At 46.9% G+C, this 26,533-nt stretch overlaps 1 protein-coding gene across 1 annotated transcript in view; it reads left to right on the forward strand.

Annotated features, from left to right (window-relative positions):
- ABLIM3 (actin binding LIM protein family member 3) overlaps window positions 1–26,533 on the forward strand; it is a 67,699-nt gene that overhangs the window by 35,673 nt on the left and 5,493 nt on the right. Inside the window, exons 10-17 of the mRNA XM_030213433.1 lie at window positions 2,584–2,713; window positions 4,140–4,238; window positions 4,816–4,866; window positions 7,412–7,546; window positions 8,308–8,372; window positions 11,155–11,302; window positions 22,859–22,917; window positions 23,330–23,390. Of these exons, the coding sequence (XP_030069293.1) occupies window positions 2,584–2,713; window positions 4,140–4,238; window positions 4,816–4,866; window positions 7,412–7,546; window positions 8,308–8,372; window positions 11,155–11,302; window positions 22,859–22,917; window positions 23,330–23,390 (748 nt within the window). The remainder of the gene's footprint in view (window positions 1–2,583; window positions 2,714–4,139; window positions 4,239–4,815; window positions 4,867–7,411; window positions 7,547–8,307; window positions 8,373–11,154; window positions 11,303–22,858; window positions 22,918–23,329; window positions 23,391–26,533) is intronic.

A 26,533-nucleotide genomic window follows, 5' to 3' on the forward strand; every position in this document is an offset into this window, starting at 1 on the left:
ACTGACAGCCTGGCTGCACTTGGGCTCTATAAACCCAAACCAATGTGGGCCATTGTGCTCTTAAATTATTATCATTTTTTCTCGGTGCAACTTGCCTGGGAGGTGCCATGGTGTTAGGATTAAGGGTTGGATAATGAACACTCCAACACAGGAACCGGTGCTTAAAAGTTGCTTTATTGGGTGCTAGTACAGCAGGACCAAATATGGTCCGTGTTTCGGCATAATAAACTGCCTGCCTCAGGGGTCATAATATATTTGAATGGATAGACAGTGAAGCTGTCCAAAAGATTCCATTCGGAATGACATAAAGACATCCAGCAAAACCCGAAGGGATGTCTTTCTGTCGTTCCGAACGGAAGCTTTTGGACAGCTTCATTGTTTATCCGTTCAAATATATTGTGACCCCTGAGACCGTGTTGGGTCCTGCTGTACTAGCACCCAATAAAGCAACTTTTAAGCACCTGTGTTGCAGTGTCCATTCTCCACCCTCTACTCTTTTGATTGGACTCTCTACATGGAGGTTCTCCCTGTTTGTTTGTTGTTCATGGTGTTAGAGTTGTCATAAGTGATGTGTCAGGTGTCCCACTGGTCTTTGCAATGTGAGTTTCTGCAGTACCAATGGTGACACCTTCACTACCATATAGGAAGCTACAAAATGAGTTCCCAAATAACAACTTCAAAAGAAAAGCATTCACATAACTACAAAGCTGAGTTGCATTTGGAGACACAAGGCCTCCATGTGTTCAATGAAGTGTTGCCCAATCCCTGTTTCAATCAGACTTCTATGAACATACTTTCATGTTGGCTATTCTGTAGACTGCCCATGCATTGATATACCTTGCCTTGCCTCCCACTGCTACCACCATCTCTTCCTCTTTGAGAAATGTGTGACACATAACTCTCTCATTTCCTCTGTGTTAACATTGCTCAGTAAAGCAACGATTCATATTGAGTAGAAGTGAGTCCCATGCTTCTTGCCTCCTGATCCAGCTATTCTCCTCACTTCTTTGCCTTTCCACATTTTCTCTTTCCTCTCATTCTGCTTTATCACCCCTCCCCCTCTCTCTCCAGGCTAAAGTCGATAATGAGATCCTTAATTACAAAGATTTAGCTGCCCTCCCCAAGGTTAAAGCCATCTATGACGTGCAACGGCCAGACCTCATTTCCTACGAGTCCTATCAGAGATATGCATCGGACGACAGGCTGGAGAGATACGGTTATGGGGAGGTATGGAACAGTTTCAGGTAATCCCCAGGAACCTGAGTAGAGCAGGACGAAAATCTGATCAGTCACACTGTGGGGAAAGGAGTTGACCACTGCAGGCAGGGACTGAGGACGTGTGGTGGGTCACTACAATATGTGAAGGGGAAGCCTAATGATTAGAGCAGCAGAATGAGAACTGGAGGAGCCAAGGTTCAAATCCCACCACTGCCTGGGACAGGAAAATACCTACTGTACCTGAATGTAACTCACTTCGAACTACTGAGAAAGATGTTTGCTAAATCTAATAAGGGAATCCAGGAAACAGTAAGAAATTACACTACATTCCCTGAGGAGAACAGTCATGCATCATCAAGGATTTTATGATAACAGACAAGTAAATGGTAGCATGAGAACCACAGTGATAGTGACATTAGTGGAGACCTAAGTTTGGTTCCTAGGTGAAGGTAACTCCATTTGAAATCCCAACCATTGCACAATAGTGACACCTACAGGTGTATGTGTACTGAACCCTGAATGGAGTTACAGTTAGTGGCACCCTACCAAGAATTTTCACCATGATGACTGGGTTATGAATGGGGGTAACTGTTAGGGAAGGTTCCCTAGTTGGATCAGATTTCAACTGAGCTAGAAGCTGAAAGGATAAACTGGATGAAAATAAGACAGAGGTAGTGATTCCTGTGCTCATAGAGGGGTTACTGCACTGGGGTGGGAGGGGTCTTTGTGGGGACAGCTGAGGGAGAGGGGTAACTGAGTCTAGGTGCTAACAGTTATGCTAGTTAGGAGCGAGTGAAAAGCAGGCGCTTGCCTCCTCGGAATATAAATCTTCTGCCCTGGCAGGGTGTAAATAAGTTGCCATACATCAGAATTATTCTCCTGCCCTTGCTCTCCTGTGGCTGTAGTCAGTCTGTCTATTGGGATGGGTTAGGAGTGAGATGTGCTGGTTTTGTATATAACAATAGCTGCAACTCCTAGAAGGAGTGGAGATTTATCGGCTGGAGATAAACTGCAGCCTCCCAGAGGCCTTAATCAGACACTGGCAGGTTTAATGGCAGTTTACCTTGGGTATAAGTAGCCTGTGAGATGAGAAGATGAAGTGCCAGTGCTTCCAGTCACTCACTGGGCTCTTAATTATAAATGTCCTTTTTCTTTCCTTCCTGCTGCCTTCAGTCCCTGGGAATGCTGTCTCCTTACTCTCAGGTATGCTGCTTGCGCTGCGCTTCAAGTTTGAAAAGGTTTCTGCTTGTGTTGAAAGCCATGATAGTTCTGCCTTCCTCAAGCTGGAAGAACCCGTCATTTCCTTCCTTTGCTGGTCCAGTGTTTATTTCATCACCAGCTCCCTCTGATTATCACCCACTGTAGGATATCTATGAAGGGATTGACCTTCGACAGAGGAGATCCTCCAGTCCTGGGTACATCGACTCTCCCACCTACAGCCGCCAGGGCATGTCTCCAACCCTGCCACGCTCTCCACAGCACTATTACCGATTAGGTAAGACCAGCCAGAAGTAATTACTAAAGACACCATCCCCTTCCATCTCTAACAGCTGCCTGAAGCTAGATGCCAACGTGTGACTCATGTTATCGAATACACTAGTAGTTACATGCGTGAATGTTACAGATTTCCACGTAAGTGCTAATTTGGCGCTGCCTGCATAGTGCACAGTTGCAAGGGGGGGCATTCATGTGGGCAAATGTTACAGAACAATGTCATTTACTCACCATAGTGCAGCATTTAGACCCACCATACACATGGCATAAGTGGGCAATCCTAAATGTTGGCACAGAATGCCGAGTTACACTAATATTTCTGTGCCAGTATCTGGGCTTAGCAGCCAGCATTTTGGTTCCTACCTTTTGCTATGTGGAGGCTGCAGACTTGTTCCAGAAACATCCATCTTGGCTCTTGGTTATCTGAACGTGGCTATCGTTGCAGTAGTCACACCTAACTGATGCCTGTGCCTGAAAGCATGCACAGAACAACCTGCTGCGGACACCAGGGGCGTAGCCAGACCTCATGGTGGGAGGGGGCCAGAGCCAGAGGTTCAGGGCACATTTTGAGTGCTGCCCCGCTGCCCCCCCCAAACCACACCTCGCCTCGCCTCCTTGCCTCTTCCCCCCACCGCCTCGTCGCTCCCCCCACAAAAACAAATACCTTTGCTGGCGGGGGTCCCCAACCCCCGGCAACTGAAGCCTTCTTCAGCTCCGGTCTCCGGCGCAGCCGCATTCGCTGCCCTGCTTTTCTTTCTTCTTGCTCCTCAGGAGCGTCAGTGTGCACAGGAGGAGCAAGAAGAAGAACAGGGCAGCGAACGAGGCTGCGCCGGAGACCGGAGCTGAAGAAGGCTTCAGTTGCCGGGGGTTGGGGACCCCTGCCAGCCAAACCAGGGGCCTGGATGAAATTTGCGGGGGCCAAGCCCCCGTTGCCCCCCATAGCTATGCCCCTGACACACAAGGTATGTGCAGTCACTGTGTTGAAACATGGGACTGTTATACAGCTAAAATGTAGCCATTTCAGAAGAACAGCTCAAAGTACATCATTAGCAACATGCAGGCTATAGGCGTACTTTTTGAAAATTAAAATTATGCATGTCCCTGAAACATTCCTCTTATGCCTGTGCAGATTTAGGTCGTGGAAAATCATCTTCAGTGCACACCTCATTATTTCATGCACGTGGGTCCTGATTAAGCTTTTGAAAATTTACCCCAGTATGTTTCCAATGCTGGGAGCAAGGGGGAAAATTGCAAGAAATGGTTTCCCTGTCATTAGGATATTGGTTTGTGGGACTGTCTCCAACTGTTAAAGAGCTGCAGAACCTGTCTTATGCACTATGACGCACAGTCTGATCTCACATGTGACACTTTCCCCCAGCCTCTTGTCTATCTCCATCACTGCTGCTTTCTTCCTTTTGCTTTTTAAGGCACAGAAAGTGGGCGGAGCTCCCCGTACTGTAGCCAATTAGATGTGAGATCGTCAACTCCAACCACATACCATGGACCCAGGCACTTCCACATTCCAGGTAGGCACTGGAGTCCAAGGACCCAAGAGAGCTCTGTGGGAGAGGCAGTGTAGGGGGTGAGGAGGCAGAGGGGTGGGACTCTGGGTACATGGCATGCTTCCTGTAGAGGCAGACCTGGTCTGCCAAACATTGAGCATGAGCCTACACCCCCCTGGGGTGACTTTCTGCCACATCACTAACCTGGAAGCTTTCTGAATTTGCTTTCATTTCCCCAGTGCAGTTAGAACGAAAGTTGGAGGCCACCACTGGTCCCAACCCAGCATTCACAAGAAAGAAATGAAGTAAGGAAGAGTGCCACTAGTCTTAATGGCCAGTTTCATAGCTGTAGTAGGACTTTCTTCAGGCTCTTCCCATACAGAGAGGCAGGGTCCCTCCCTAAGTACTAATGAGGAAGTTCTGGTCTGATGAGCTGGATCATACAGACATCTGTAGGGGTGGAAAATCAATAAAACTGCTAAACTGGAGTCTTTTCAGAGACGGAAAACACATATTAATTCTCACAGGTAAACTTGCAGGACAGAAGCCTGCAAATAGATGTCCCCTGCCATACTGACCCTCCTCCCTCCTCTTTCCACAGTAATGGGTGAAAGTAACCTCTACAGGAAACCTCCCATCTACAAACGACACGGTACTGTCACATGTGTTTCTTCTTGCACTTATAATGAAGTGAGATGAAGGGTCTCCTGGGGGGAGGGTTTTTTTTAATCAAGTCAATGGCCCTGGACAGAGAGAAGGCAACGTGAACATCATATATGACACAGTCAATCATACAGGAATGTATGTGTCACATAAGATGTCATGCCAGCACTGCCACTGGCATAAATCTACCTAAGTAGATTCTACAGAAAAGGGGGGCACCAGAGAAGGGAGGGACCTACTTATAGCCACTCTCAAATCTCCAGAGGTGGGTCCCCCTGTTCTTCTGCTACTGTATGTCAGGTTTCCAGTATGTGACTCAGTAATGAGAGCTTATACCCTAGTGGCAGAACTGGGCATTGCCATAGTATAGACCTGGGTGTGATTCTGCTGGGACCAGTACAGGTTGGGGCGTAGCACTCATAGCCACCCCCTTCCCCCACCATACGGGAGGAAGTCTCAGTGACCACACAGCAGTAATGGGTTCTACACTGAGTACTGGACTTAGCTGTGGTTCTTGGCTTCCTACTGAGGCCTATCTCTGTGAAAAAAGAGGCTGAGAAACTAAAGGAAAATCCCTGAGAGCTGTGAGGGAGGCTCAGGGTATCATAGTCCAGCAGAGACTGTTTCTGAAACTTGAAAGAGTAAGAGAAAACTGCTGGATAAGAACAACAACAAAGAGAAATAGCTTCTAGTTCCAGATATTTGTCCTCCATGCATCCAGTCTTGGGCCAGAAAGGTCACCAAGACCCCAGGAAGCTCTAACCTCTATAGGTTTTCTTCTTGACTTGCTCAGCTTATCAGCAAAATTCTAATTTTTGCTCTCATGTCACTCCTTCCCTTATGTCTTTTTCTGCCTCTGCTTCTCTGCACTCTTGCCCTGATGGCCCCATCTGTCCTTTTTAATGTAAGTAGCAACTTGAATCCTATTTTCTCTTTCTGTTTGGGATCACAGCTGTGCAGGACATTCACCTCTGCCTGCATTTTTATACACAGCTCTCTGCATGTGTTCCTTCAGTCCTGAGATAACTGGGACCAAACTCAAAAAAAATTCAAATTACACCAATCACAGAAAAGACAAAAAAGAAAAAGCTAAAGTTAAGTTTATGATCTTTTAGTTGGACAACACATAAAATTCCAAAGCAAAACTTGAGAGGAATCCCTCTTGCAGGTTCACCTGCTTTCATTTTGGAGAGGCTGAGACAAGGAAGACATGAGCGTCACTTGTCCAGAGGTACCAAGTTCAGGGTTGACACTGAGGGGCAGATGCACAGAACTCTAGTGCTGTAGAGAATAGTTCCAGAAAGTACCGGCTGTCACGATGAAAACAAAATACTGACCAATTCTCAATAACAGCATGCAAATTATATACACGCTATTAGTGTTGAGCATTGGACATTAAAGAAGGGGGAAGGTTCTTGGAGCATGAAACACTCCATGTACGGAAATTGCTTTTCCTTCATAATAATGAGAACAAAAAAAAAACCCACGTCTGTTGAAATCTGGGCCTAGTGTTTATGGTCACTCCAATCAGGGAAAATGAATGATTCCCGTGGATCTTGCTAGTTTGTCTTCTCCTGACACAGCTGTGTCTGAGCACCACCCAAGGACTATTGTCATTAGGGCAAGGGGTTTCTGTGCATCATTTCTCTGAGAATTGCACAGAATCACTAATGGCCTCATTTAAATACCAGTGAGTTGATTTGCAAAGGACTTTCAGTGGCTTCTCTGCACAGTAAAAGCAGCCCCCCCCCCCCCCCCCCGAAAGCCTCTGTGCATTAGCCGCACAATAGCGTTTCATTTAGACTGGCTAAAACCAGTGTAAATGAAATGTTGCAAGTCCAGTTTGCTCTGAGCATCTCCCCCTAAGGGGGGAACTTATCAATGTGGGGTACTATTAAGACATATTATTTTACCACTAATGTGCTATTTTAACACAGTTTTTGTTTTATGCAAGGAGTCCTTGTTACTAATAACTGGAGTTAACAGTGAAATAACCCTCTTAACAGTGGCCCATGTTGATAATTTTCCCTTAAAAGAAATGTCTCTAGAAATGGAAATCACTGCTCTAAGTAAGAAAAGTGAGCCAAGTAGAGGACAATCAAGCCATTGTGACATCACAGATGAAGTTGGCTCTTATTGGTGGAATGAGGCATTATGACATCACAATATCAGTAGATGACATTGTGACATCAGTGATGAGGTTGGCTCTTATTGGTGAAATGAGGTATTATGACATCACAACATCAGCTGTAGTTACCAGAGACTGAAACTCTTCACACTAAGGGGGGACATTATCAACATGGGCTACTGTGAAGATGGGTTATTTTACCACTAACTTATACTTTTAAACACAGGTCCCATTTTGTGTGATGAGATCTAATTTCTAGCAACTAGGGTTAACAGTCTTAATGGTAGCTCATCTTGATAACTTCCCCTCTAAGTGTATGCCTCACCCTCAGGATGAGGACACATGCAGGGAGTGACCCTTAGATAAAGAACTTGTAACACTAGGTGCCCCTTATTGTATGTTCCAGATGATGAATTTGAAGCAACAAAGAGCAAAACAAGCGAAGACATCGTCCAAGCATCCAAATACCTTACAGCTTACTCCTCTGACCCATTCTATCACCCTGAGACGGAGTACTGGACCTTCCAGGGCTCTCCTAAAGGTATAAAAATAGTGATTAAGCAAATTTTAGTAGACATAAGCATAAGAAGCAAAGGGCCATCCTAAAGCTGCGTTTATAGACCCCAAACCTTGAGGTCAGTTATGCACCTGAGGTGAGCTAGGTATAGAAATAGAATCCTAAGAACATGTGAGCCCTGTCCTTTCACCTTGACTCCCGAGTCCCAGAAGCATCTTATCATCGTACTGCATTCTTGCATGGTACTAAATCCAATGGCACTGCACAGCCTTCTGGCAATTATGTTATTCTTTGAGGGGCCATGACACAGCTCAGCTCCATAACATGAACCTATGATGTCACAATCCCATTCAGAATGCTGTGTCTTAGAATGATGTCACATCCTTCTGTGATGATGTTACCCCTCTGTAATGTCAGGTGCCCATTGTATCCAATCAGATCTGTTGGTTTGCCATGGATTAGAATAGTAAATTTATCTTCCAAGCTCTTTCCCTTATTAAAATGTAAACATGAAGAGAGACTATTTAACCCATGTGTAAATAAGGCACTGGAATTTCAGGACACAATGGATTGCAGGGAGAAAGGGGAAGAGATTAAGGATATTCCAGCTCTAGCTGCAGCTCCAACCACACAATCTTCACAAAATCACTCACTCCCATTTTTACTAGTGCCACATACAGGACTTGGGCATCTTTCAGCAATGACTGTCTTCCTGTCCATGGGACTCGGCACTCATTGTACTAAAACTCATGGGACTGACCTGACCTTCTGATGTCACCCTGCAGCTCCCCGAGCCCGGAGATTCTCATCAGGAGGAGAAGAAGATGGGTTTGACCGAAGCATGTACAAGGTGAGTATCCCAAGGGATTATTTATCTCAGTTCTATCCAGGACTCTGGTAGTGCTCTATTGGTATAGAGAATGTGGAGTATCTTAAGAGGTCTGCTCCTTCAGTAAAACAGGATCAGGATTGGGACTGATTGTGTAGGATTGATGCTTGTCTTAGTATTAATGGAGAAGTTTTACCCTAGGTCCCAGAACCGAATTAGCATGTACATGTGTATGTGCATTGTTCACTCTAAACGGTGCAGGAGTCTGGTGCCTTCATTCGTACCATATGGAGGGGCATAATCGAAAGGGACGCCCACGTTTTGTTGAGGACGTCCTCGCAAAATGTCCCGATGGAGGGGCGGGGAAACCCGTATTATCGAAACAAGATGGACATCCAACTTTAGTTTCAATAATATGGTCGGGGACGTCCTTAGAGATGGTCGTCCCTAGACTTCGTCGTTTCTGATTTTCAGCGATAATGGAAACCAAGGACACCCATCTCAGAAACGACCAAATGTAAGCCCTTTGGTGATGAGAGGAGCCAGCATTTGTAGTGCACTGGTTCCCCTGACATGCCAGGACACCAACCGGGCACCCTAGGGGGCACTGCAGTGGACTTCATGAAATGCTCCCAGGAACACAGCTCCTTTACCTTGTCTGCTGAGCCCCCAACCCCCCCCCCCCTAAAACCCACTACCCACAACTGTACACCATTACCTTACGGGTGAAGGGGGGCACCTAGATGTGGGTACAGTGGGTTTGTGGTGGATTTTGGAGGGCTCGCTGTTTCCTCCACAAATGTAACAGGTAGGGAGGGGGAGATGGTCCTGGGTCCGCTTGCCTGAAGTGCACTGCACCCACTAAAACTGCTCCAGGTACCTGCATACTGCTGTGATGGATTTGAGTATGACATCTGAGGCTGGCATAAAGGCTGTCACAAAATATTTTTAAAGATGTTTTTTGAGGGTGGGAGGGGGTTAGTGACCACTGGGGGAGTAAGGGGAGGTCATCCCTGATTCTCTCCAGTGGTCATCTGGTCATTTCGGCCACCTTTTTGTGCTTTGGTCATAAGAAAAACACAACCAGGTAAAGTCGTCCAAGTGCTCGTCAGGGACGCCCTTTTTTTTTTCATTATGGGTCGAGGACGTCCGTGTGTTAGGCACGTCCAAGTCCCGCCTTTGCTACGCCTCCGATACTCCGATGCAGTATGCCCCTTGAACTTTGGCCGTCCCTGCGATGGAAAGCAGTTGGGGATGTCCAAAATCGGCTTTCGATTATACCGATTTGGACGACCCTGGGAGAAGGATGCCCATCTTCCGATTTGTGTCGAAAGATGGGTGTCCTTTTCTTTCGAAAATGAGCCCACAAGTGTCCTAAAGCAATATTATGGTTTCCATTGTGGGGGGGGGGGGGGGGGAAGCTGACCCCCTGACAATTCCACAGAACCTTCTTGTCCCAAGATTACTATAGCACTTCTGTTGGAAAGAGAGTGGGCTTTGGACTCCCACAGAAGTTATAGGGAATGTTGCTTACGAATTACACAGCAGAGCATGCTGAGTCAGACCAAGATCCATTGAATCCAGCATCCTGTCTCAACAGTGGCCAGTCTGGGTCACAAGTACTTGACAGATCCCAAAAAGCTCATTTTCAGGAGTGAACAATAGCTCTCCCAAGTTTACCAGGCTAATAATGTTTTATAGACTTTTCCTCCAGGAACCGATCCAGTCCTCCTCTTAACCCTGCTATGTTGGTCACTTTCTAGATCATAGAGTACAGCAGTAGGTTCCACAGATTAATTATGGGCTGTATGAAAAGCAGGAACTATTAATGATTTGTTTTCAACCTGCTGATCATTAGTTTCATGGAATTCCCTCTTGTTTTTGACAGGTTAAACAACTATTTCCTTAGTTAACTGTTGCACCCCACTCATGACTTTGTAAACTTCTGTCATGTCATAGGTGTCATATCATATGGAAAGAGTGACATATGGAGGATGTGATCCGTCAGGCTAAGGGAGAGCAGATTGTCCTGTGAGCCTGCTTAACTCTGGGGTAGGATGGAGGAGTAGCCTAGTGGAAGGACCACATCCTAAGACCCACAAAAGCCAGAGTTCAAGTACCTCAGATGCTCCTTGCAACACTGAGCAGTCACTTCACCCTCCGAGAGAGGAAGAATGGAGGAGAAAGTTCAATGAGGCTGGAGCAGTAACAGAAGGGTCTTCTGACCAATCCTACCTCACTTTTGAGCAGGTTTAATCTGGCCTTCTTTATCCAGTGTGCAACAGGAATTAGATATGAGACTAGAGCAGCAGACTGATCACTAGGGAAGCCGAGTTCAAATCCCACCGCTGCTTCTTGTGATCTTGGGCAAGTCACTTGACCCTCCATTACCTCAGGTACAAACTTAGATTGGTCATCCTCCAGGGACAGAAAAATACCTACTGTACCTGAATGTAACTCACCTTGAGTGATCAATGATAAGGTATACATTAAATATCAACCAAAATATCAGTTGAAAGGTTCTGCTTTGGATCCATAAAGTTTCTGGGTCATACCCTGAAATCCCTAACTTAAAATAGGCCCTGGCAAGCACGGTGGGTGGGGGTGGGGTTAATGGATTTGATATACTGCCTTCACAGAAAAATGCTCATTTATCAGTTTAGATTTTCAGTGTGGTGTTTTGATTTGCACGTGCATCTTTACCTATCTTTGTGTACATGGTTGTGTGTGTAGATGATGGGGTACAGCAAGGGCTCAATGCTGCTTAAATAACTCTTCCTTCCTCCCTAATCTCTGATTGCAGATCCAGGGTGGTATCAACAGGATGATACTGAAGGAAGAAATGAAGGCCAGATCGAATTCTTACATGGACCCCTGGACCCCTCCCCGGAGTTCCACAGGAAGCAAAGAAGCCCTTCACACTGCTGGCTATGAGGCCTCACTGAATGGATGTAAGGGGAGAGGATACTGAGGTGGGGGGTGGGAGGGAGAGGAGGGCACCCTTTCTATGGCCACAGGGAATGAGAGCTGATGTTGTTACAGTGCCCTCCCACCCATATTTTAAGACAGTTGAGGCTTCCACCTTGTTTGGGGTCTGATCTATTCTAGAGTTTTTCCAAGGAGAAGCCACTTTGAAACTGAGCAAGGAGAGTAGAAGATAACTTAATTCTAAGATCTTTTTAATTCCAGTTAAAGTAAACATCAGACACTCAGCCCTTCCCAAGTATGCTTTGTTGTCTTTTCATTGTCTCTTTACTGCCTTCTACTGTTGACATATGTATCTTGGATGTGTCCTCTTGGGAAAGCGAGTACAAAAAAAATCGAAATTAAAATTAAATAAGAAGCAGAAGACCAGGCCCAGTGGCTGTGCACAGTGCTGAGTGCTGCCAGGAAGGAGGACGAGATTCATATCTGAAACCTGACCTTTTCCTCAGACTGTCATCTCTTATGTCTATCAGCATTCATTTAATGGCAGCAGACCCATTCCTTGGCTCCCAGTGACAGGACATGAAAAAGGATATTTTAGGAGAAAAATCAGGTCTTGTACCTTTTCTGATTAAAAGTACATGTAATGTAGCAATCCCCCTAACTCAACCCCAGTTCCCTCCTTATCTCCCACAATCCCCTTCCTAACCCTACCCTGGCAATGCCCAGTCCCCTTCCTTTTCTCACCTCAGGAATTTCCTCAATTCCCTGCCTAACCCCACACTAGGAATACCCCTAATTTTTCTACTTTTACACGCACACAAGAGTTGGCAGTTTTCAGACAGTCCTTATACCTGTGTAAATAGCCATCCTATAGGTAAAAACACCCTCATAATACTGCCCTAGGAAAAGGCCTTTGTTTCCCTCCCTCCAGCTGTCCAGCTCTGGTCCTGGAGATTATGCTTTATATGAGATCCAGAGGGGGAAAAATGGTTGTCATTCTCCTGTACTGGTGTCTCTTGTGTTCATGGGAAGAAGTTTATTATTCTGCCTTCTGGATATCGTCAGAGTCCACCACTGTCCTGAGACATTTAAATGGTTTGCCTCTTGGGACAATGTCTCCAAATGGATTATTTTTGCGCATTTCATGACAGAAAACTGTATGGAGGGTGGGAGGATCTGATACAGAGTCTGTTATGGTACTGTGTGGGAGCATGGCTGGCTAAACCATGAGCTCCTTGTAACTCTGGGCAAGTCGCTTAACCCTCCAGTGACCAAGGCACAAAATAAGTATCTGTATATACTGTGTAAACCGCTTTGATTGTAGCCACAGTAAGGAGGTATATCAAGGGGCTCATTGTGCAAAGCAAACAGCACCAAGAACCCAGCTACACTAATCTGTTCAGCAGATCTTCCAAACAAAAGTCAGCACATTGGAAAGTATTCTTCCCTGAGCCCACTGGGGCACTACATCTGTCACTAGCAAGACACTAAGCCACTAAAGATCCCAGTGTGATATTAATGGAAAACCTTCTCTTGCTATTCTTTAAAGGGACACTCTTTTGGCCACATGTCCCATGCAGCTGCAGTGTTTTGCATGGAGTTCTCCAGGGTCACAGAATGAATCGGGTACATATCCTACTCACTTCCCTGTGATCAATGTCTGCCAATGGCACATTTGTAAATGCTGGGAACTGACAGCATGCAGAATAGCTCATTCTTTCCTCTACTCAATGCTAGAATTGACCTCTCCCCCCCCCCCCCCCCCCCCCCCATTTTTTTTAATGGGAGATGCAGACTATGATGTAGAGAGAGCACTGGTTCTTGTGAAGGAACCTTGAGGCAAGCTACCAGTTGCTGCTGAAATAAAACTGTTTACCAGGGCTGGCCACTAGATGTCACCATTGGAGAGGCTGTGGCTGTTTGTTTTGTGCTGGCTCATTCCCTGCTTAGGCCAAAATCGACCCAGGCAAAGCCCGTATTTTCTTTTTTTTTGTTACATTTTTGTACCCCGCGCTTTCCCACTCATGGCAGGTTCAATTTTGGTTCATAATGGTGGAAATACTATGTGTTGACCAGATGTACTAAGGAAAATGTTTAGTACATGTTTACTAAGGGCCAGAATTAAGACCTGAGAACACAGGTAAAAATAATACAAGAAAAAAGAAAAAAAAGAAAGTTTGCACAGTTCTGGAAGAGAGGGTCATTCTCACTAACTAGCTGATTTTCGAAAGAGAAGGGCGGCCATCTTCCGACCCAAATCGGGAGATGGCCACCCTTCTCTCGCGGGCGCCCAAATCGGTATAATTGAAAGCCGATTTTGGGCGCCCCCAACTGCAGTCCGTCACGCGGACGAACAAAGTTCCCGGGGCGTGTCGGAAGGGTAGCGAAGGCGGGACACGGGTGTGCTTAAGAGATGGGCGCCCTCAGCCGATAATGGAAAAAAGAAGGGTGGCCCTAGAGAGAATTTGGTCCGATTTTTTTTTTACCCTTTTTTTTTAGGTCCAAGTCCCAAAACAGTGCCCAAACTGCCCAGATGACCACCGGAGGGAATCAGGGATGACCTCCCATGACTCCCCCAGTGATCACTAACCCCCTCCCACCAAAACAAAGGACTTTAAAAGCTTTTTTTTGCCAGCCTCAGATGTCATACCCAGCTCCATCACAGCAGTATGCAGGTCCCTGGAGCAGTTTTTAGTGGGTGCAGTGCACTTCAGGCAGGTGGACCCAGGCCCATCCCCCCTACCTGTTACACTTGTGGTGGTAAATGGGAGCCCTCCAAACCCCTCGCCCAAAACCCACTGCACCCACATCTAGGTGCCCCCCTTCACCCATAAGTGCTATGGTAATGGTGTAGAGTTGTGGAGAGTGGGTTTTGGGGGGGGGGGATTTGGGGGGCTCAGCACCCAAGGTAAGGGAGCTATGCACCTGGGACGTATTTTAATGTTTTGTTTTGTTTTTTAAAGTGCCCCCTAGGGTGTCTGGTTGGTGTCCTGGCATGTGAGGGGGACCAGTGCACTACGAATCCTGGCCCCCTCCCACGACCAAATGCCTTGGATTTGTTCGTTTTTTAGATTCCGGCTTTGGTTTCCATTATCGCTGAAAACCGATGCCGACCATCTCAAATCCGCCCAAGTCCTAGGCATTTGGCCGGCACCAACCGTATTATTGAAAGAAAAGATGGCCATCCATCTTTTTTGATAATACGGTCTATCCCGCCCCTTCGCACCCCCGTCCTCGGAGATGGGCGCCCCCGTTTGATTATCCCGCTCCATGTCACCTAGCAGCAAAGTACATGCCATATTTTTCTAATAACGCCCCCCCCCCCCCCCCCACACACACACACACACATTTTGGGACTGAAAAACCCTGTGAATTTAGTGTAAAATATAACCTAGTTTCCACTAATAATTGCCCATGCAGAATTCGTCCATCAGGCATCATTGGATGATTTCTCTCCTCTGTCCTCCAACCCCCCCCCCCCCCCCCCCCACACACACACATATACATTGACTAGATTTCGCTTCTTACCTCTTCTCCCAGACAATGCTGACACCAGAATTATGACACCAGGCTAACTCAAGGCCCCACACCAACCCAGCATCTTAACCTTGGTGTCAGCATCAACCGAGAGAAGAGCTAAGAAGAGAAATCCAGTCATTGTAAGGGGGGGGGGGGTGGAGGAGAAAAATTCTGGTTACCATGGGGGAGCAGAGTGGAGGAGAAAATTACAGTCATCATGGGGGGGGGGTGAAACAGTTATCCCAGAGGTGGGGCTGGAAGATAGAATTTCCAGTTATCACAGTGGGGGGGGGGGGGGGGGGGGAGAGAGAGAGAGAGAGAGAAGTGCCAGGTAGAGTAGGGTGGAGGAGAAAAATACCAGTCATCATGGGGAGGGGTGAAGAATACAATTTCTAGTTCTCAACAGAGGGAGTGAGAAATGCTGGACACCGCCAAGGATGGGAAGGAGAGGAGGAGGAGGGGAAGAGACATTTATGAGAAAGAATTCAGTGGGTAATATTAGCAACATTACAAAGCAACTTTTTTATGCAGGTACAAAAATCCCTGGTACTTTGTGTTTGTTGTGTTTGTTACTGGGGTGAGACAGGGAGAGTCAGGTATATACATTCATGAAAATTCTATGTGTACCTGTAGTTCAGCCTTCAACCCAACCCCTTCTCCTGAAATGCCCTCTTATGAGCAACTTCAGTTATCAAACCCTTTGATCTCTAGGGCTAACTCCTTAAGTCATTCTCAAAATTGCTCTTTTTAGCTTCTAGGATGGAAAACATTTCACAAAAAAGCTAATTAGGCAATTGAAAGCTCTTTAATGCTTCTCTAAGGGCTAAATTTAAGGATTCTGCAGATGTCCTGGTCAGAGCTTTTCTCTGATACTTTTTCTTTCTTAATGCTGCAGGAAATTTGATTTATGGGCAAAACAATAAGACATTGTAGCAGAACTGGGCAGGAAACTGCTTTGTGACTGTTTTTACTTGCTTCCTTGCCTTGGTCTGATTCATAAATTTGGCTGGAAGTTCTTGCATGTATTTTCATAACATCTTATGCGTGTGTGCCTGCTGTATTCCTGCCGCCTCCCATCCCATGGTGCAGCATTTAAGGTCTTCATGTCTGGCTCATAATCTTTTCCTGTTTAAGATCTTTTTTTGATGGGTTTAGATGGTGAAATTAGCAGATTTTATATGGCAAATGTGTATCTGTGGCGCATTCTGCACTGTTCACTGCTGAGAGCAGTTGCAGATTGGGTGGGCAGCAAATTTAGGTGCCCTTTTAGTAAAGCTTAGCATGTTAAGAGACGTTAGCGTGTGCTAAATGCTGCAAGCACTATTTTATATCTGTGGGCCACGTTGCACAATGTCGCTCGACTTGCGCTAAACTTTAATAAAAGGGCCCCTTAGGTTTTTTAAATCATCCCACAAGAGTATAGCCAGACCTACCATTTGGGTGGGCCCCGAGTTAAACCGGGTGGGTCCTTCCCACCCCCACCCCCCTACATGCATACAGTTTTTAAAAAAAATTTCCCTCTGCCCCTGGTATCGTCATCTTTCTCCCCCATCCAGCATCTGCTCCTCTCTCCCTTCCCAGTCTACCTCCAGTAAGCAACTTGCACCAGCCCTGCAAGTTTCTCTCTATTGCATTCCTGCCAGTGATGAAACAGGAAGTGACATCACTGAGGGCAGGACACAGTAAAAGGAAGCCTACAGGGTTGGCGCAGGTTGCTTACAGGAATCGCTGCCAGTGGGAGGGGAGGGGTCAGAGAGAGTTGGGCAGCTGCCATGAGAGAGAGGAGAGAGAGAGAGAGAGGAGTGAGGCACCACCAATGAAGTGCTTTGGGAGCCACTAGACAGGGTGGGCCTGAGGCAAGAATGGGTGGGCCGGTGCCCACCCAGGACCACCCGTAGCTACGCCACTGTTGTGACTCCCCAGAAAACTGAAGTCAAATGTTCCCAGGGCCAGCAGGGGAGGTGGGTAAGATTCCCCAGGGCCCAGCCTCCAAGGGGGCTTGCCCGGCGCTGGCATGGTCTCCTGCTCCTGTGCGCCACAGTGCCGGGTTATTGTGTTGTTGTATTAACTCTGCTGTGCCAGCCAGAGGTCCTTCTTCCTGCTTCATCCAGCCTCCTGTGTGAAGTACTTCCTGTTTCTGCAAACATGGAAAGGGATACAGCAGGAAGAAGGCCTGTGTGGCAGAGCAGAGTTAACATGGTCCCAGCACACATGAGTAGGAGACAAGTATTAAGCAATTAAGCAGGCCCAAGAGGGGGGATGCGTGGGAGGGGGTCGGGGAGTGTTTGCCCTGGGTCTGACTTTGTCTCTCAGCAGCTCTTGAATGTTCCCCAGATCTAGAGCTAGGTTCATAGGCGTAGTTTGACTGTTTCATTTGGGGGGGGGCAAAGAATGGGCGGAGCATATTAGCATATCATTTGCATATATACATATGCAAATGAATATGCTAATATGGAGGAAGGAAATGAAATTTACAGGCAAAATATCACAGATGCACATTTCAAAAAGCTGACACATTTCAATTAATAAATTATGAATAAAATACTTTTATTTACCTTTGTTGTCTGATCATTTAGTTTTTCTATTCGCTTTGATCCCAGTGTCTTCTGTTTTATGCAGTGTCTTCTTTCCAGTAGGCATCCCTCTGCTCCCCACCCTCCCAGTCCCATCCATCTGTTGCTCCTTCCCTCTGCTCCCCACCCCTCCCAGTCCCAACCATCTCTTGCTCCTTCCCTCTGCTCCCAACGCTCCCAGTCCCATCCATCTGTTGCTCCTTCCCTCTGCTCCCCACCCCTCCCAGTCCAATCCATCTCCTGGTCCTTCCCTCTGCTCCCAACGCTCCCAGTCCCATCCATCTTCTGTTCCTTCCCTCTGCTCCCCACCCCTCCCAGTCCAATCCATCTCCTGGTCCTTCCCTCTGCTCCCAACGCTCCCAGTCCCATCCATCTTCTGTTCCTTCCCTCTGCTCACCATCCCTCCGTCCCATCCATCTCCCCCCCCCCCCGCGAGGTCCAAGATGGTGACTCGTGTACCCCTCTCTCTTCCTCCCTCCCTCCGGCGCAGGCAGCAGTTTTTTCCAGCGTTCCTGGCAGCGGTAGCGATGTACACGCTGCCTTCGGTCTGCCCCGGAAGCCTTCTCTTAAAGTTCCTGTTCCCACCTATGCGGGAACAGGAACTTGAAGAGAAGGCTTCGGGGCAGAGCCAGAGGCAGCGTGTACATCGCTACCGCTGCCAGGAACGCTGGAAAAAACTGCTGCCTGCGCCGGAGGGAGGGAGGAAGAGAGAGGGGTAGACGGACACGCTCCTCTCCGTCCGCTTGGCTTCCCTGCCCTCTCTGTCTGCATCCCGCCCGAAAGGAAATGACGTCAGAGGAAGGCGGGACGCAGACAGAGAGGGCAGGGAAGCCAAGCAGATGGAGAGGAGCGCGTGCCTGCATGTGTTTTTTTTTTTTTTTAAACTAATGGTGCGGCGGCGCCTCGCATCGTTTGGGGGGGCATTGCCCCCCCTCGCCCCCCCCAGTCTACGCCTATGGCTAGGTTAGAACCATGTTGCAGGAGGCTTCTCTTGGTCTGAATGCATTCAGCTTCTCCTTTACACCCCCAGCATCCTGCTCTGGGAAGGAGCATCCCCCTGCAGTAGATCAATCATCTTTATTTGTCTCGGGGGGGGGGGGAAGGGGGCAATTTCTTCAAGTGGAGTCAGAAGCCCTGTTCCTGCCTGCAGAATATTAACTCTTGTATCTCCTTGCAGCTCTGCAAACACATTACCTGACCGACAGTGGTAAATATCGTTGCCTAGGCGTATTCCACTCCACGTGCTTCTATACCTATTAAAAAGCTGCTGTATCTGTGGAGCTCTGGTGTTTGCTCCGCAGAAACCACCCAGATTTTCCCAGGGCACTTTTTTCTCTCAGAAAAAGTGTCTGCATCCTGCTGCTTATTATTTCCATTGAGCTCCTAGATGTAATGCAGCTTCACCTGAAGACAGCTTGCACCGTGCCAGTTTGCAGACTGGGAATTCCTTGAACTGGGTCCCAGCCAGGGGCGTATCTGCGTGGGGCCACAGGGGCCTGGGCCCCCGCAGATTTCGCCCTGGACCCCCCTACCGCCGTCAACCCTCCCCCGCCGTCACCTACCCCCGCCGAGGTCCGCTTCCTCCTGCTTGCCGGTGCCTTTTACTTCAGCTGGCGGGGGACCCAACCCCCGCCAGCCCAGCCGAGGTCTTGTTTAAGTTTTCTTCCTCGTGCTGTGCTGTTAAAAGCTGCATCCCTTCCCTTCCAGTTTCGGGCGGAGTCTGACGTCACAGCACGTTGTACATGCAGGATGTCAACGTGCTGCGACGTCAGACTCCATCCAAAACTGGAAGGGAAGGGATGCAGCTTTTAACAGCACAGCACGAGGAAGAAAACTTAAACAAGACCTCGGCTGGGCTGGCGGGGGTTGGGTCCCCCGCCAGCTGAAGTAAAAGGCACCAGTAGGCAGGAGGAAGCGGACCTCGGCGGGGGTAGGTGACAGCGATGGCGGGGGAGGGTTGACGGTAGGGGAGGTTGATGGCGGTGGGGGGGGGGTCGGCGGCAGCGGCCGGGGGGGGGCTATAATGTGCCCCCTCACTCTAGCCCCTGCCCCCCTACCGCTGAACCTCAGATATGCCCCTGCTCAAGCCCCTCCACACCGTGTCATCAAACTCATACCTGGCAGCTATCGGCGGCTTCTGCTCCGGCCGCCTTGCCCCGGGGAGTTAGCAGCGCTGTGATTGGCTGAGAGAGACCTGGAGGTGGAGCATAATCGAAAGAGACGTCCAAATAGTTTTTTGATTTGGACGTCCTCGCACTCATCACAAAAACTCTGGTGGAAAAACGTCCAAGTGCTCATCGCGGACGTCCTTAGTGAAGGACATCCTTGTTAGGCACTTTAGAAGAATGGCCCTGACGAGTACTTGGACGTGGCTAGGCAAAGGATTCCTGCTGGTTGTTTTGAGTGAAAGACGTCCATAAAGGACGTCCCTGACGAGCTCTTGGACGTTTTTTTCCCGATTTTTTTTTTTTTTGTTAAATTTAAAGAAGTTTTTAGAGGCGAATAAATCCTGCGCAGCCCCAACGAGAGGTACAGACCTCCCGTTAGATTTTCCACGGTTAGGCAATTGGAAAATGGTAGTGCATCTCATTACAATACGATTTATACACATTGGGGTACTAATTTGCTCATCTGCATTCCGTTTTCGTTAGCTGCTACCATGATTGGAAAATGGCTTGGAGAAGCCTTTTGTGCATGCCACAGTTTACTACTTGCTCGTTAATGGCTTGTTAAGTTTAGTGCATCTGGCCCTGAGGCCAGTGCAGGTACCTTGCACTAGAGCTTTGTTCTAAAACTCAGTGCACGATTTCCTAACACACTTTTAATTAACAGAAATAAAGCAAAACATAGAAAGTAAAATAAGATGATACCTTTTTTACTGGAAGTATAAATTAGCTTTTGAAGGTAACCCTTCTTTTTTTTTTTTTTTGTTACATTTGTACCCCGCGCTTTCCCACTCATGGCAGGCTCAATGCGGCTTACATATTATATACAGGTACTTATTTGTACCTGGGGCAATGGAGGGTTAAGTGACTTGCCCAGAGATTTCTTCAGATCGGAAATTAGTAAATGTTGACAAATATCAGAATATATATGAGAGTCAGGGAGAGATGGATAGTTGATAAGAGGTTGACAAAGCAGTAGAATTCTATGGTTTCTAATGGGCTAGGAAACCCAGATCTTTGTTGGGTCCTCTGGGTTTTCTAGCCCATTAGAAACCATAAAATTCTACTGCTTTGTCATCCTCTTATCAACCATCCATCTCTCCCTGACTCTCATCCACCCAGCTCTCCCTGTTTCTCACCTAACCCACCCCACCCCACCCTCTTCCTCTGTCATTGGAATGCCTCTGCGTTTCACTTATATATTCTGATATGTGTCAACATTTGCTTATTTCCTATCTGAAGAAGAAGGGTTACCTTTGAAAGCTAATCAAAAGATGTGTTAAGTTAGTTCAATAAAAAAAAAAAAGTACCATCTTATTTTCTTTCTCTGTTTTGTTTTATTTCTACTTGTCACCTTTAAAAAGGGATTAACATGATTACCACATCACTTTCCTAACACAAGTGTAATGCAAAACCTTTGCTCCCTGAGGCAGTGCAAGAACTGTGTACAAACACAACACGGGATAGTGATAGTGCACTGAGCACCTGCTGTAAATACTATCATGTGACTGAAGGAGAGTTACATTTAGGTACAGGAGGTATTTTCCTGTCCCCAGAGGGGCCCTTTTACTAAAATGTGCTAAAAATGGACTTCATGCATTTTAATGCAGGACCTTCCTGCACCCATATTAAAGGCGCCAATATTTTGAGAGGTTTTTTTCAGGTTCCGGACTCATTTTTCCATTAGCGCATGGGACTTGTAAACAATTAACGTGAGACAACTTACTGCCTCCTATTAAGCAGTCACCAAGTGCTCCTGCATTAATTTCTCATTAACCAGTTAGCGTGTGCTAATCAGAACATGCTAACTGGATAACAGCATGCTCATTCCCTGCCCATGCCATGCCCCTCCCACAAAAATAAAAACAAATAACACGCGAGTAGCACACGCAAACAGACCACAAAATGGCGTAATACATTTTCTGGTAAGCCTTTTTGGTGCACTGACCGTGCATTAGGGCTTAACGCCCTTTAGTAAAGGGGTCCTAAATTTGTACCAGAGGCAGTGGAAGATTAAGTGACTTGCCCAAGACCACAAGAAAGTGCAGTGGGATTTGAACTGGGCTTTCCTGGCTCTCAGCCTACTGCGCTGTTAAACTGCTTCACCACAAAAAAATTGAATTGGTAGCGTAGCCAGACCTCAGTTTTTGGGTGGGCATGACCCACACATTTCCCCCCTGCTGCTACTCCCGCTCCTGCCACTGAAGCAGGATCCCTGGGCCCTGCCAGCTGAGGAATCCTCTCTGGAGTCCTCCCCAAGTAGTCTCATCCTCATAGCAATTAGTAGCACATATCCAGCCACCAGCACTGCACTCCCCCCTCTCTATGCATGCTCAATTCAACCAGTATCCCCCCCCCCCCCAAACATGCATGCCTGGAAACATGATGCTGATTGCTCCACGGATAAGACTGCCTGGGGGGGATGGGGGGAACTCCAGAGAGGACTTTTCAGATGGTGGGGCCCTAGGATTCCCACCAGCTACACTAATGATGTGTGTGCTACTGAGTGGGCCTGAAGTGAAACTAGGGGGCCCTTGCCCACCCAGGCCCACCCGCAGCTACGCCACTGCCATGAATATATGCAGATGTAAACACATGCAGTTCAGTGAGTACCAGTACCTAAGCAGATGTGAGCACATGTGGTTGAATGAGTACTAGTACCTCTTCTGACATCAGTCCAGCACTGTACATGTTGTTCAGCATTCCTCTCCTCTGTCTATTTTTAACCCATGTTCTGCAAGCGAGCCAGAAAAATGTTACAGGTAGGGGAAAGAGAAAAGGAAAGGGGGTGGGATTTCATATACTGCCTTTCTGTGGTTACAAGCAAATCGGTTTACAGATTATATAAAGGTCCTTATGCTGGCACTAAAGGGAAGAAACAGCATGAAATCCTCACTAACGCTCCTGCAGAAGAACAGGGAACCTTTCACTCAGCCTTCCTGTCTTCTGCACAATTCTTTGCACGAGCTCTGAATAGCTAATAGCTTCATTAGCATGGATTTAAATGTGCTGTGCACTGTCTTCCCAAGGCTTTGCACACAGGTAGCTCTGGCACAAGACTCCTTTCTACACAGAGCAGACACAACATCATGCACAAAGGCAGAGTTAACCTGTGTGCAAAGCCTGCACACTTTATAGCATCAGCCCCACTGTAGGGCAGTGTTAGAAGATGCTGCACTGTATCGCTCTCCCCTTCTCCTGCTTCTGACCCCTACAGACACACCACAGCGTGTGTTTGCTACTTGAAACAGAACATCCAATACAGAGCCTGAACAGATTCTGCGCATATTTCGTAATTCTACACATTTCATCTTTTTTCCAGATCCCTTCATTTCTAAATCCGCCTCTCTTCCTGCGTACAGAAGGAATGGACTGCACAGGGTAAGATGGCTACTGACCGTAAAGGTGTGGCACAGCTGAACCAGTTTATGACTGGGTTTTGGGCTCAATATCTTGGGCTGGGGGTTGGAAGTGGTACTGTGTCAGTGGGTAACAGCTATGCCTCTCACCTTGGAAGTGGGTGCTGTCAGGATGTAAGTATGTCCAGCAATAATTTTGACCTCCAGCAATCCTGACAGGTGCTGGGATCACACCGTCAGTGATACAAGTTTGCTGGTCTCAGCATAGTCCTCTAAATAGTGTAAATCTGATGAAAAGTGAAGTGACTAGCTGGAAGCCTGTGACAATTGGACATTTTAATTGTGTGTGGGGGCGGGGGGGGGGGGGGGAGGTAAAAGGGAGTAAACTTGCAGCCCTCTGAGTTTCAGCAATGTGTTGATTTTGTCTTTGGCAGCCTCCCAGCACTGAGATTTTCCACTATGACAGCACAAATGCAGTGAACTGGGGAATGCGAGGTAAGGACCCTCCCCCCCAGTGCACTCACAGGGAGGAGGGATATAAAAGGTAAACCCATGGTCTTGATATTCAACCAGCATCGATTAGCTTTTTTTTTTTTTTTTTACTGACTGCCACCAGCCTTAAACTCGGAAATTCAATGCTGGATCATGACTGGTCACTGACATTGAATTTCCAGGTTTGCGGAGCTGGCAAAGGTTTAGCTGGTTAAGTACAATATTCGGCACTGCATAAAGATAGGACTGACTTTCATGCAGTTAACCTAGCCGGTTAAGTGCTGAATATTAGTACTGAACCAGCTAAGTGGGAATGGGATTTGATAAACTACCTTTCTGTGGTTACAATCAAAGCAATTTACATATTATATACAGGTACTTATTGTGTACCTGGGGCAATGGAGTGTTAAGTGACTTGCCCAGAGTCGCAAGGAGCTTCAGTGGGAATCGAACCCAGTTCCCTAGATCAAAGTCCACTGCACTAACCATTAGGCTTCTCCTCCACACTCTGCCCTGGGAACACCTCCAAAATAGCTAGTTTCCAATTCAGCACTAACTGGACATTTTCAGTGGCACTAACCAGTTAAGAGGTTTATTTTTTGCCCATCTAGAGCTGTGGATAGTGAGAGCTACGGGATTTTAAGGGCGATTGTGTAATGGGCATCTATCTGTAGACATCAATCGTATGCGCAACTTTATAGAATAGAAGCATGTGGGTAAATGGCATCCCTAATTACTATTTACACGCATAAGCACCAGGCACCATCTGTAAAAAGGTGCACCTATGTCACATAGCACATAACTGAGGGGGCAGAATCAAGGAAGGAGCTTGGGGGTGTCATAGGTGTTCCATACGTCGCAACACCTGCGACGTATAGAACACACAGAGACAACAGCAAGTCAATGGTGCATTAAAGTCCTTTAATAGATGTCTTCATAAGATAAGAACTACTCAACACTGGCAGTGTTTCGGCTCAAAAGGCCTTCCTCAGGAGCCTTATAGCATTTGTCCAATGGAGATATTCAGCGCTAGTTTACTTGAAACATAAAACAAAACTCCGAAAGGACTTGCCTTACAGTTTGAAAACACAGCACTGTCAAAGGGTTTGATGCCAATGCAGGAAATTGCAGACTGTGCAACTGGTGTCAATAGCTTCTCACAAAGACACGCCTAAATCGGAGAAGCTGTTGATGCTGGTTACTCAGCGTGGAATTTCCCGCATCGGCATCAAACCCTTTGACAGTGCTGTGTTTTCAAATTGCAACGCATGTCCTTTCAGAGTTTTGTTTTATGTTCCAGGTAAACTAACACTGTATATCCCCATTGGACAATGCTATAAGACTCCTGAGGAAGGCCTTTTGAGTCGAAACACTGCTGGTGGTACAAGAAATGATTTATCTTGGGGGAAAGAGCTCTAGAGCACTCGCTACTGTTTATAATTTAAGAGCTGGCGCTGTATTTATAAGTTTTAGGATATTAATTTCTCCACCAATCACCAAAGGTGATAATTGCAATAAATTAAATAAATTAAGTATATATCTCTGTTGAAATGCAGTATTCTGTACTGCAAGATTAACCTTAACAGATACCATATACTCAGAACACAAAGAGACTATATTTTTAGCTTCAGAAAGGTTTATTAAGTTACAATCTGATTAATGCAATCATATAAATAAGGTTACAAACGAGAGATAGCTTTAAAAGGATCTTAGAACAGAGAATTTGTGCATAAAATAGAACAAAGTAACAGGTAGGTTAACTTACAGTCCTTGTTACAAGCATGCTGTGGTCCAGCTGATTGATGAGCACATGGTCAGGAGCAAGGCATCAGCAGACCCCAAAGAGAGCGGCAGGTCTCAAGAGAAGGCAGGTCCCAAGAGAGCGACAAGGTTGCCAGATGGGAAAAATTTTCCCAGCCCAAAATCAGCCTAAAACCCGCCCAAAAAAAACGCCCAAAATCAAACCCCGCCTCCCACATCACAAACCCCGCCTCTCACGTCAGAAACCCCGCCTCCTGTGTCACAAACCCAGCCTTCCGCGTCACAAACCCCCCCCCCGCCTCCCGCGTCACCCCTGACGTCGTTAACCCCGTCCCTGATGTCGACACGCCCCTGAAAAGCTTCTATTGGACCAAATTGGACCAATAGAAGCCCAGGGAAAGCTTCTATTGGACCAAATTGGACCAATAGAAGCCCCGGAAAAAAAAGCACACAGCGGCCACAGAGAAGAGCCCAAACCCGCACCCCCGCACCCCCGCAGCCGCCAAAATTTTGCCGCAACTGCTGCAAGAGAAGCCGCCCAGTGATGCGGGAAGACCGCAACCCTGGCAACTCCGGAGAGTGAGCTGGGCTGTTTCCAGGCCTTTTATAATGTTAGCAGAGAAGCATGGTGTGTGCATGTCCTGGATATTTTGCAAGGCATTATGGTTATTGTAGTCTGTTCACATGGTCACATTATAAGTCTCTCCTTTCTGCAGATGTCCTGGTGTCCATTTGTCTGATAGATGATGGGAGGGGGCAGGTATACCTCTGATGACAGGCAAATGTTTTGTTTATGCTTTTCCTCTGAGTTCTTTGTTTTCAATGGGGTCTCCAGACTTTCTGTCTCTTGGGTCTTTGGAGATGTCTGGATGGAGCATTCAGGTACCCACCTTAGTCAAGCTTTTGTTAAGTGGGAGGGCAGAGGAAGCTATATATCTCTCTTTTGTCTTTGTTAAGTGTTTGTAATTGACTATCCCTGCTATCAAAAGTCCCCAGGAGAAAGGGAGGGGGAGAGAGGGGCTTGAAATGAAACTATTTTCTCTGCTGTAGTTTAAAACTGTATTTTTCAAGCTGTATGTTTGTATTGCTATATATGATCCAGCAAAATATCATGCTACATATTTCAATAATAAACTGATACCATTACACTGGTGTTGAGTAGTTCTTATCTTATGAAGACATTTATTAAAGGACTTTAATGCACCATTCACGCGTCTGCTTTGGAATGTGGAGTTTGTTCTTCTGTTTTGTTTTTGACTTATAGAACACTCTCTATTATGCACATTGCAAGCCAAACTTAGTCATAACAACTTACTCCTACCATTGACCTGGCATAAGTTCTGGCACGCCAAAGCAGGTTTGCACTATTATTCTATAAAGGTGTT

Source organism: Microcaecilia unicolor, chromosome 8 (assembly GCF_901765095.1).
Source record: "Microcaecilia unicolor chromosome 8, aMicUni1.1, whole genome shotgun sequence".
NCBI classification, from domain to species: Eukaryota; Metazoa; Chordata; class Amphibia; order Gymnophiona; family Siphonopidae; genus Microcaecilia; species Microcaecilia unicolor.